Source organism: Saccostrea cucullata, unplaced genomic scaffold, assembly GCF_032062105.1.
Source record: "Saccostrea cucullata isolate Sc308-1 unplaced genomic scaffold, CSIRO_AGI_Scuc_v1 ctg392, whole genome shotgun sequence".
Taxonomy (NCBI): Eukaryota; Metazoa; Mollusca; class Bivalvia; order Ostreida; family Ostreidae; genus Saccostrea; species Saccostrea cuccullata.
The window spans coordinates 136805-149075 of record NW_026922758.1 but is presented as its reverse complement, the minus strand read 5'-3'; the positions used below and the strand labels follow the sequence as shown (position 1 = coordinate 149075).

General features: G+C 34.7%; 1 protein-coding gene across 1 annotated transcript; it reads left to right on the top strand.

Annotated features, from left to right (window-relative positions):
* The first annotated feature begins 253 nt into the window (after positions 1–253).
* Positions 254–8475, top strand: LOC134262387 (G1/S-specific cyclin-D2-like). The gene is made up of 5 exons (XM_062744766.1): positions 254–707; positions 1660–1875; positions 2618–2777; positions 4792–4922; positions 5549–8475. The coding sequence occupies exons 1-5, from the start codon at positions 513–515 to the stop codon at positions 5723–5725; spliced, it is 879 nt and encodes a 292-aa protein (XP_062600750.1). The 5' UTR covers positions 254–512; the 3' UTR covers positions 5726–8475.
* The last annotated feature ends 3796 nt before the right edge of the window (positions 8476–12271 follow it).

Sequence of the window (12271 nt, the reverse complement as noted above, 5' to 3'; positions counted from 1 at the left end):
TTCTACGATTAAAGTTATGGAAAAATTAACTAAAATTTGCATCACATATACTTTTCATTCAAAGCATTGCATTCAGTTTATAGATTTTAAAAATTTAAAGAAAAAATTAAAGAAGATGAGTATTTTTTTCTTTATTACGGAAAAAAATCGTTTCCGAAGCAAATTCTCCATACATTCATCGCACTACGCATGCGCCAAATCACACTGGCATGCAGTAATGCTCATTCAGAGCTCGGGTTCTCAGCTACGGGGGTGTATATATATTTTAGCTATCGGTTCGAATGGATTGTTAGCCGTTTGAGCTCTCGTCGGAGCTGTACGGTTATCTTTTCAAACCGGCAAGATCATCTACCTCTAATAACACTCTAAAACATTAGGAATAATATTATACTGGACATCTTTTATTATTTATATTCTTTGGGAACTGGCATCAACGTTTTATTTTTCTTGTGATTGATTGACCATTTAAAAGACGATTTTTGGACTTGGACATTTTGCTTTAAATACCCAACATGAATTTAATGTGCTGTGAAACGGAATCGCAAAGAAGAGCATATGAAGATCCCGTGCTTCTAAAAGACTACAGAGTCCTGCATAATTTACTGCAAACGGAGGAGAGATATATGCCATCACCAACTTATTTTTCTTGTGTTCAAACTGACATTAAACCTTATATGAGGAAAATGGTGGCACAATGGATGCTTGAGGTAATTTTTTTAATTCATTGTTTTGGGTTGCATGCTAATATTTAACGTGGAAATGCAAAGGAACACAGAGGAATGTCGGTCACCTTCACGAGGGCATGTAGTTCATACCCTGCAAATGAAATCAAAATGCATATTTATTTCATTCATATTTGATATTGACATGCATATGATCGGAAAGTTCAGTAAATTTGCTGTTAAATTAAGTTAAATTTGAGTATTTTATCTTAACTGGCGATTTTCTATCAATTTTCTTTCAACTCGCATATTTTCTTGTGACGCCAGAGGAACATCAAATATGGCGGCCATAATTTTGAGAGGGAAAAGGGTACCTTCACAAAAAGTGTTTTAAATCACATTTTTAGTCGATAAAACCCAAATATTTTTGATAAGCCTTCTAGAGTAAACATTGAGGAAGGGCCCTTATGTTAAAAAAAATATTTTTTTCAAAGGACCTATTTTTTACAAATTTTCTCTATTCATTATTTTTTCATGTGAGAAAAACACATTTTGGCCATAATAACGTTTATTTTTTATTCATTTTTTACAAATAAGAAGTAAAAACGGGATTGCCACCTATATTGAACTGTATTTAACTAGTTTTATCACAAAAAATAGAGTTTTGATGGAAAATGAATTTTTATTAAAAGTTTTTTGCATCCGCTCAGATCAACCGCCCGTCGGCCGACAGCAAATGGTGAATGGCTTTTGATTCTGCGCACTTGCTATCTATGTTAAATATATGACTCTTCAACTAAGTTAATACTTTAATAATTAAAAAAAATATTAAAAATGTTAAAAATCACTTTTAAATTCAGAAAAAAATGATTTTAAAACTTTGTTGTTCATAACTTTTTTCTTCTACTCCTTTGTAATAAAGTTTTGAAGATTTAATCTGAAAATAAAATATTTTTATTAAATAATTTAATTCTTCAAATTTTAATTGGACTTCCAGGTGTGTGAAGAACAGCAGTGTGAAGAGGATGTGTTTCCTTTGGCTATGAATTACATGGACAGATTTTTATCAGTTGTGGACATTCCCAGAACTAGACTTCAGCTTCTAGGTGCAGTGTGCATGTTTCTGGCATCTAAATTAAAGGAAACCACACCTTTAACTTCAGAAAAACTTGTCATTTATACAGACAGATCAATTTCATTGGAAGAACTGACGGTGAGTTTCAGAGGTGTGAAATCTTCACCCCAGGGGGAGGGAAAAGGGAGTCGTTCCTGTCCCACCTGAGTTCCAGACACCTTGAGAAAAACCTGTCTGTATTTAAGACCACATGCTAGGTTACAACAATAAAGAATTTACATGGACAAGCTGGGATATTGTCAATAGATTAATAGTATCTACCTGGTTTAATTAAATCAACAGTGGGTCAATAAACAGGAAGGCATCATGGGGGCTGAAATGAGTTCCTCAATTTTTATTCTCCAAGTAATAAAGGGTTAGAGTGAAAATCTTCAAAGGTGGATTCAGTCTTAGATTTATAGCTATCAAACACATCACTAATAGAAATTTGAAATAAAAATAAAATCTGGAATTTTGTCTACCTTACAAAATTTTTCTCTGTGATCTAGCATAGGTAAAAGGGCCTAGAGATATGTTGATCAAGTAAAGTGTATACCTATATGTGACAGTATTGAAGCATTCAGGTATACGGAGTGAGGTTTTTTCCTTCATACCACACATATTTTTCTTGATCAGTATGTGATAATACAGTGTGTTTATTCATCATTGTTTTCTTGATGTCTCTTGACAAGATAAAATACAGAGATGACACAGAAAAAAAAGATATAAATGTCTTTTGAACTTCTAATGCTTTCCTTTACATGCTTTTTCATTTACATGACTTTTTAATTATGAGGAAAAAAAATTAACAATTTTTTTAATTATTTTTTTTCTTCTTCAGGAAATGGAATTGTTAGTTCTGAGCAAATTAAAATGGGATTTATCTGCAGTGACACCCCATGACTTTTTAGAACAAATTTTGTCTCGGATTTGCCCCGACCAGGAGCGATGCAATGTGATTAAGAAACACTCACAGACATTTATAGCCCTCTGTTCAACAGGTAAGGGTCTACCAAATCTTCTATTCTCTAATCTTTCCATTTATCAGTGAAGTGTTTTTGAATGTGAGAGAGGAAATGGAGAGAGATTTCAGGAGGGGTGTTTGGAATGTATTTCTGTAGTGTGGGAGTTTTTTTGGCAAAGGATGCAGTGCTGTAGGTAAAAAGATGTCTGGCAATGGATCCAGGTCACGCTTTCATTCACTGCCGAGTTGTAAACACAGCACTTTCCCACCATAAACTGATTGAGAAAACTCAGCCTCATTCAGCCAGCAGCCAACTATTATACAAACTAACAGCAGAAACTTCCCCTCAGACATCTGGGTATAGGGACAATGCCCCAGGAATTCTGACATGGTTTACTTTCAGACTTATGTTAAATATATCACCAAACATTGTGTCAAATGGGTGCGTGACTCACTTTGGAAATCTTCTTTTCCCACTCTTAGATTAAGGAAAATAAAATCCCCCAGCTTGGAGATTTGTATATAACTTGTATGTCTTAGCATTAGAAGTGTTTTATTGTAAAGAACACCATTCTGAATTAACCCTGATTGGGGAAATCAGATTTACAATCACAGTGAAATCCTATTAGTTCAGAACTTGTGTGATCAACAGCTTGGGTTAGAGAACCAAATAAACAATACAGAGTTTTCTCCCTTTTGACAGATCTTGTCACCTTGTATTCTGGCATTTAAACTTTAAGGTTTGCCAGGTACAAAAAAAAATTATTTAAAAAAAAAGAGAAATGTTTATTAAAAATGAAATTGAATTCTTAATTGGTCTTCTCTTTTTACAAGAGAACTTTTAGCAGTATTGATTTTTTTTTTTTCATTTCCATATCAAATTTACCTGCAAAAAATTCAGGTGAGGGGTTATTTGCTTTTCTGAGGTCATGGCATGTCCCGATCATTAGGCGTCGCGTGGCTCCTGTCGTCATTTGCAAACAGGTGATGCTATGGCCGGGGCCCCCTGTATGGGTATTGTCTGAGTCTCTGCTTGAATGCCGCTAGAAAGCTCAGCTGTTTACAAATTTTTCCCGGCATCTGTCAAATTGTCGAAAATAGCGACACAGCAACCACAAAACATTCCCTCAGTTGACTCGGAACCAAACAAAGACAAATTAAAATCGGAAAATTACCAAAGCAGGTGTTTAATGCAAGGCAAGAGATAAAAGAAATATGATCAAATAAAAGTTCAATTAATCATATTTTCATTGAAGTAATTCAAAAATAGATTTTATTCCATTTTATAATTATTCAAGAAAAGAAAGAAAGAAAGCAATTCTTTAAAAAGACTTTTAAAAAATTAAAGAGTTTGAAGCAAGCCTTTTTTGTGCACATGGGACCATATGGTGGTGTGTCAAAAATCTTGCAAGATGTAATTTAATTCACATATGTAAACTTGGTAAAGAAAGCAATGTAAGTAAGTAAGTAATAGATTTAGGGATTATACAAATAAACATGGCCGAACTAATAGATCCAGAAGTATAAGAGTACATAGGATATGAACAAGACAGGAAAAGAGAGATTAGGGGGGTTATTCACAGAGGACCTTAGGTCAAGTACCACCCAATCAAAACTGACCTATGATGTCAAACTCACCTTCAAAAAAGCCTATTATCTACCCAAACTTTCCATTTAAATTTCTTGAGAAATTTGGTGTAAAAATGCTTAAATGCTTTTTCCTTGACGACAACAATAGAAAAAATCCTTTTCTGTGTGAAATTGAGAATTAAGGTGTAAAAAGAAGTCTTGGGTCCCATAGACAGGTATTGAAATGAATGCGAGGGATTACTTATCACAGTTTATTTACCTAACCCTGCGAATGCTGTTTGTTTATGGTGGGAAATGTACAACTCATATGAAATGGAATTTGAAATCTTTTAATTTTCTTTGTGCTTGTCGAGCAATTTTTTTTAATATACAACGCCTCCTATTGCTGACATTGTGTCATGCATACTCAAGAGATCTAATGCATCAAATGACTAACTAAATTTTTTTTTTTCTTTTGGCAGACTGCAAGTTCATTAACTACCCGCCTTCCATGATAGCAGCAGGCAGCGTAGGAGCAGCAGCCCATGGTCTTCTAAAGACAGACAACACAAAACTTCTCCAGAGTCTACATCATATCCTCAGTATTGATGTGGTAAGTGTCATAGCTTTTACAATCTTCCGATTTAATTTTTTTTTAAAGAGAGAAATTCTTGACACCTCTAGCTTGGGAAACAGTTTCTGTAATTTGTTGCAAGAAATTGTTGTCACTTTTAGCTTGGAAAACGGTTTCTGACATAATTTATTAGAAATCGGTGTCATTTTTAGCTTGGAAAACAGTTTCTATTATTAGTCATAAGAATATAGCTTGGAAAACAGTTTCTGTGAATGCTATAAGAAATCTCCCTTTCTGCTCTTGTTATGGAGAGGGGTAATACAATCAAAGAGAGGTCTTGGGATTCTTTGTTGTCCAATTAGCACCTCAGTGGCTGGTGTTAGTGATAAACACACCAGGCTTGTGATTAGGCAAACTTAACCCAGCCAAAAGGTTAATGACTATTTGATAAGCTTCTAAAGCTTGGAGTTCAATGTCACTATAAACTATTTACTGTAAGAGTGACCTGCCAGACCTACGGCCATAGTGTGGGAACCCTTTCTCTCTCCTTAGTGTTTACTGATGGAGATGAAGTGTTTTTCCTGTTTCTCATTGGAGATATAGATAAAATATTTTGTGTTTATCCATTTTTCACTAAACAATGCTTTTTTTTCCCTACATTTCAGGATTGTTTAAAGTCATGTCAAGACCAGATAGAGCAGACTTTGTCATCAAATTTGTCGCACATGGCACAGTTTTCGGAAGCCACGGCACCACCCAAAGTGGAGGTCCACAGCACCCACCGTGTTCAGCATGAGGGGCAGCCCACCACCCCAACAGATGTTCAAGATATCGTCTTCTAAACCCCCACACAACCTCCCGTTAGCTCAGCCCCTCCCCCCATCCTGATACCCTGATGAGTGGTGCCAAGTATTTCTGTTGTATGGCTACTGTCGTTTTTGGTGTTGGTATGGGGCGGTGATGCAGATAAATGGTTGCTCAAGTCATTCACAATTTGAAATTATCTTTTTAAAAAAAATCTTGTTTTTTTTTTTTTTTTAAGAAATAGTGAAATATAGGATTGGTCCTTCAAAAACCTTCTTTAGAATCTCTGGACCAAGGGAAAAAAAATTAAAAACTGTACACTAGTAGACAAATTCAATGGTAGATATATTCTTTTCCCATTTAATTTCTGCATTTACACAATGTACAATGTGAAGGTGTTTTCATATAGTTAAAAAAAAAATTAATTATAAAAAAAAAAATCAAAAATTCCATTTTACAAAAAAAAAAAAACAATCTTGTATACAATATATGATGTTTTTAAAAAGATAAATTTCATTGTGTGACTGACTTTGCATCCAGTCAAAAAAAATTACTTTAACATATTCCTTACTGCCAACGAAGTTATTTAGTTGCATTTATCAAGGTTTATTATTACATTTCTTTTTATTCTGCACCCTTTGCCATACCAGACCTTCATATCTCAAAATAGTTCGGCCATTATTATTATTTTTTTTGCGTGACCCTATAACCAAGGTGTGGTTAGGTGGACCTGTATAAAAAATCACTGCCTATAGAACAATATTTCTGATAAACTGTGCCAGAAATAAACACCAGTAGTACATGTGTTCATAATTTAAGAAACAAATATGTGATATATATAATTTTTATTATTTTTTTTTGCTGGTGTTTATCCTATTGTATGCTCTGATGTGTTTCAAAGGGCCATGGTTTGTTAATTTTGTACGAGTTGTTGTCTGTTTGAAATGTTTCACGACTTTTCTCTGTTATATGTGGTACTGCCTGTTTTTACCTTGTACATATTTTTTTTTCAAGTTTCATTGTTCCATATTCTTGTTTCACTTTCAACTTTCATTTTCTCCATTTTTTTTTTTTATCTTTTGAAAGAGTAAAAAAATCTTCAATCATTATATATTTTTAACTCTTTAAGAAGTTATCCATCTGCAAAGTGTATTCATATAACGGTGCTTATGATACAAAAAAAATCTATAGATTATGCATGAAATTAAAAAAATTCATTGTAGCATGGCAATCATGAATTCATTTAATCACGGTTTTGTCACAAAACATGTATGTTATGCAATGTTTGTTAGAACAAAAAAAATTAGTGCTATATTTTATACAGCAGTACCCCACTGTGTGTGTAAATTTTATATGTAAATATATATTTATATATTTGATACAAAAAACATCACAAACTATTTTTGACAGAAAAAAAGTTTTTAAAATTGTTAAAATTGTGTTCATAAGGATCAAAGTATCACATCCAAGTTTCTTGATTGTCTGAAAGGGACCAAAAATTCTTAAAACATTTCCATTCTCCTTCTTTTTTTTTTTTAACCAAGCAAATTCTCATTACCATGAAAAACCATAAATGATGTGTTCAAAATTATTTATAATTTTCAACAAAGTTGAAAATATTTGCATTTTTTGATATTTTTCAGTTAATTTATTTATTAAGTTGTAAAAAAAAAAGTTGTCTCAGATAGTTGTATATTGCCTTCCAAGTAAGAGAGTACCATCTGTTCCATTTGTATTGGATCACAGATGTGATAAGGTTTTCGATCAAGAAAAGTGAGTTTTTTCACTTTCAAGACCATAGCCTCGTTTTGAAAGATCATGTGACCTCATTCTGAGAGAAGTCACATGCTAAGACAAGAAGTTGTAAGAGGTGAAGCTACATGTATTATACATGGTTACATGTTTTTTGTCGAGTAAGCGTACACAAAACTTTTTTCGAGCTTACTCCGATATGTGTTTATGTAACAAAAATCCATTACTATTTAAGCCTTTTTTTCGAGTAATAGAGTTTATTCATGTGTATCTAATAATATATTCTGTATCCGAGGCCTTGTCCTGCCCTTCTGTGATTTTCCAGTTAACACTGTGTATTGCTTGACGCTGGAAACAAAGAAAATTGTGTCTCAAAAACCAAGGGTAGGACTAATGGTGGCAGTATTGTCTTTTTTCCCTTTTTTTTTTACCTTTAGTAAAGATAATGAAAGTAATTAATTTTTTTTTATCTGTGTCTTTCAAGTTTAAAGAATTTCATTTTTATCTGTGATATATTGTCTGAATACCAATGATGAAATGATAGTCGTATGAAAGTTTGAAAATATGAGCATTATGAATGATAGACTACATAAAAATTGCGGGTACTGTATATTTAGTTTCAATGCAATATGCATATGATGAGTAAAAATGGCGACCAAAATTAACGTACATTTGGTTTTATCCTCGCAAAAAGAATGTGATAACTTTTTTTTTATTTTACCCGTAATGCTGCAATTTTAGAGGATATTACTTGTGTACGATAGGTTATGGTCTCTTATTTCGTATCTTTGGTCGCAGTTCAAAGGGGTGTAAAGGTCAGATGTAAAGGTCAGAAGAAATCTTGTAGAAAACTTATGCGAAGAAATGTTTTTACTTTGTATAGGAAAGCAACAAAAGTAGTAGTATGTAAATTTGGAAAGTTACTAATGCATGTAAACCATACTGAACTGTACTTTTATACTGTTCGACCAAATCTTACACGATGACTGTGTAAATCAATTGAAGGCAATATTTAATAAAATGAATTAAATTGAAATGAGAATTTCTGTTATTATTGAGTGACAATTTCCAAGGTCTGAGGGGCCATTTCTTTGTGAGTAGCAGATGGCTAGAAATAGAGCTGATTCATTAAGAGAGTTGTAGTAAGTTTACAATGTAGTTGTAATTTGTAAACTTCAAAGGGTTTCTGATCCGGATAAACGGACCATTGATCAAGTTTCTTAATCTATATATCTACCAACGATTTATTAAACATACAATGACGCAGCAAATGCCGTCAAGAGCAAACTGATTTTCGAAAGTAAATTCGGATTAACGCATACAAAGCTCCACATAATTAATTAGATAATCCTCGATCTTAAAACTGTTGGACGTTCATGTTTTTAGAAGAACATGGGTTGGTTATCAAGGAAACAACTGGAGCTGTAAAATTTTAACCTGAAATCCATCATAACGTCAGCGTTGTGTCCGATGGTCGGAAATAGGAAGTTTTTCTCTCTATGGAGATTAAATCTGGGGGGATTTTCTCGATTACATTTTCTATCAAGAGCCCTATCATACATGTACATACTTATAAACATGTAGATATTTAATTCGTATTCTGCAGAGTCAGCAATATTACTTCCTTATGTCCTATGCTGGGTGCAAGGCATAATTGAATGGTTATGATGCGGAGTAAAAATTCTCTTCTAATAAATGAATCTCTAAGGATTTAATACAATCAAGATTTTCATAATTTAAGGGTGGTACTAAAATATAATTTCTACAATACAATACAAAGTCTGACAAGTAGCTGAATACTATAACTGGGTGATTGAACCTTTATCGAAAAGACAGTGCTCTAAGTAAATTTATGCATATAAAGTCCTTTAGAGGTCATTTCAACGGTTATCGGGTAAAATCACAGAATAGATTCAGATGCATAGTTCTTTTGATGACGAACGATCTTTACGTGAACGGTCAATGAATCTTGCACAAGGTCGCGCAGATCTGCTTTACAGGTGGGGGGTGCCGATAGCATACACATGACAAAACTGTCCTACCTCGTCATTAGCTTATCAAATGGTTCTAATTAATACAACAATTGAGGAATTAAATGTCTTGAATATAGCAGAAGATATCAGGTGGTTGACGGATGACTTGGATAGATAGGACTATTCAAATGATATTGGTGCCACAAAAAGTGCACGTTATCCAAAAAAAAAATTGTCAGTGATTGTCCAATGCAAGATACATGTAAAAAGACGCTAGTCTCTTTCATATGAAAGAAATGTTAACCAACAAAAGATACAGTGAAACTGGAATCTCTTTATTAATCATATTTTGGGGGACTGAACAAGAAAAGAATATTATTGCATACATTCATGACATTGGAAAAAAAACTTAAAAAAAACTTTTTGTCGCCCGCATGGCGCAGCTCAGTGATGGAGTGTCTGCTCTAAAGTCGCGGAGTAAGGAGTTGATCCTTACGTCGCGGGTTCGAATCCCACTTGAGACCGTATAAACCGAGGTCCCATGTCACAGTAGGTGCTCCCTGCTCAATGACCCCAAGTGCCGAGTATAGGACAAAATTTGCAGCAACAAGTGCAGCAACAATGAGTGAAAAATTCTCGAGAGAGACGTGAAACAACAAACAAAAACAAATCCTCGATTTATTTGTATACATGTACGTTCCCCATCTCTCTCGTTGACCGATGTAACCTTTTGATATTGTGCATTGCTGTATGTCAATGAGTCCACATTAGCATTGACATGAGCTGTATTTATTACACACAGTCCTCATTGCATACTCACCGGTCAGTACGAGTCGTATTGTCCAAGGTGAGGGAAGGGCACATGCAGTACGTGTCCGGACCAAAAGACACAGATATTCTTGCAATCTAGGATAAAAACTTGAAAATAAAGTAACCAATTATCATTAATTCTTGGCTCTATGGCACTCCCTTGTCTCTAGCCCAATGAACAATACATGAATATTGTGTATTTTTATGCAATACTAAATCCCAAACCTTTGCTTGACTTTAATGACCTCGTTAAATCAGAATGGAAATTTGAAACATGGAAATGAAACAAATCTAAGCGCTGAAACCTTTTTTCGCCGATATCTGATATAGAGTAAATGATTTCATATGGCTTTAGATTGGTCATTAAAACCTGGACAGTAATTGGTCGGTCGTGTTGGCATGTCCAGTGCCAGCGACTGTGACCAATTCCACTGCGATATTTGACATTTTCATAACGCCCAACGTGATAAGTTACATATAGATGTGATTGTTACGAAGTGTGAGCTGTGTCATTTCGCTCCCCATAAAATCGACACCCCCCTCCCCGAGGTGGGAAATATTACGATGACCAGTTCAGATTACTGCTCGTCTAACAGCCCCTCCCTGCTGGGCTGAATTAGTACAAATTAGTGGAAATTAAAACTAGATTCCATGACTGACCAGTGCACGATAGGGGGTAGGAAACTGGGCCTGTTATAAACGGAATCGATAGTTGTAGGGAAATTTTTCCTTTTCTCTAACAATGCGCTTTGTGAATAATATTACTCAGACTTAAGTTTGATTACTCCAAAATACTAAATTTTGAGTAATCTTAGTTTGATTGGATGGTTTAGGTATATTTAACTTTTTTTTATTTTAAAAAAATGTTTATTAAGTTCTCGATTTTATATTTCAATTAGTTCAATGTCACAGGTGTCATTGTAAACATTTTACCATCTCAACAAATGTTTTAAACATAAATTTTCAAAGTTTAGTTGTAAAAAAAGTTTCTACATATATAAATTATGTCATATTTCTTACATTATATTAGAACAGGGGGTATAAGATTTTGAGGACAAAGGGTGGTTTCTTGTATTTTTCACCTGTTTGGGTCATTATCTGACAACTAACGGGACTTTTCCTCCCTCTTTGTCCTTCTCTACCCAGATGTCCCCCGCACGGGCCGTCAGCTCCCCCAGAACAACAAACCCGCGCGTCTGCTAGGGAGAAACTCCTCGCTAAATGGAACAGACTCTTCAGATTCTAATTGTTTCGTTTGAATAACTTTAATAATTCCATTACAATCGAAAATTTCGATATCGCACGACCGTGATTAGTTTTATTTTGCACGAGCGTGTTTCACAAAGGGCAGGTGCGCGCGTGGGGGACAAAGCGGCCAGCGCTGTATGTTCAGATATTTTGTTTGATCGCCCTGTTTCATCCATACCGATACATCGCATCAGACATTGCGATACTTATTAGCAATGATAAACGCTCCATGACGTTTGACAAGAACATAACCCTTTTAAATTCACTATTGGCACGCGACGGCATCAAAGAACACAAAGATTCGAAAACACTCGAGGCGTGGCTAACGGGGTCGCTGATCTAAAACTTTTGAGGTAGCCACTTTCGATGAAAAGACCGTCAGGTGAAACTTGCGCGTGTTGGCCAAGGTATTATTCCGTGTTGAGAAATTGCGAAAGATGGTAAACTTCTAGGTTTTGAATCATCTTGTTTAATTTGTACATAATGGAACCGGGTCCGCAGGTGCTGTGTCGGCACGCGCTCCTGTAATATTGGTTCATCTTTATTCATAGTGACACATCATGCGTAGTAACCTTGCCTCTCAATTTTAATACAGCTGCATCGTGGATATAGATCAACTTTATCCATCTATTATGAGCAGGTGGCGAAATCGACTTTCATCATAATACTCTCTCCGTAATAGGTAAATGTCGTCACAGACCAGCGAATTCTTTGTCATACGATTTGAAATTACGGTGAAATCAGTCCCCTCTATATTCCTTGAAGCACATGCCGTCACATTATATCGTCTCCCATTGGACA

What these genes read in the sequence shown, in the direction of transcription:
- LOC134262387 (XM_062744766.1), top strand. Translation starts at nt 513, where the DNA reads ATGAATTTAATGTGCTGTGAAACGGAATCGCAAAGAAGAGCATATGAA. An exon ending in TGGCACAATGGATGCTTGAG is followed by an intron (nt 708 to 1,659) that starts GTAATTTTTTTA and finishes TTGGACTTCCAG; the next exon opens with GTGTGTGAAGAACAGCAGTG. An exon ending in ATATCCTCAGTATTGATGTG is followed by an intron (nt 4,923 to 5,548) that starts GTAAGTGTCATA and finishes CCTACATTTCAG; the next exon opens with GATTGTTTAAAGTCATGTCA.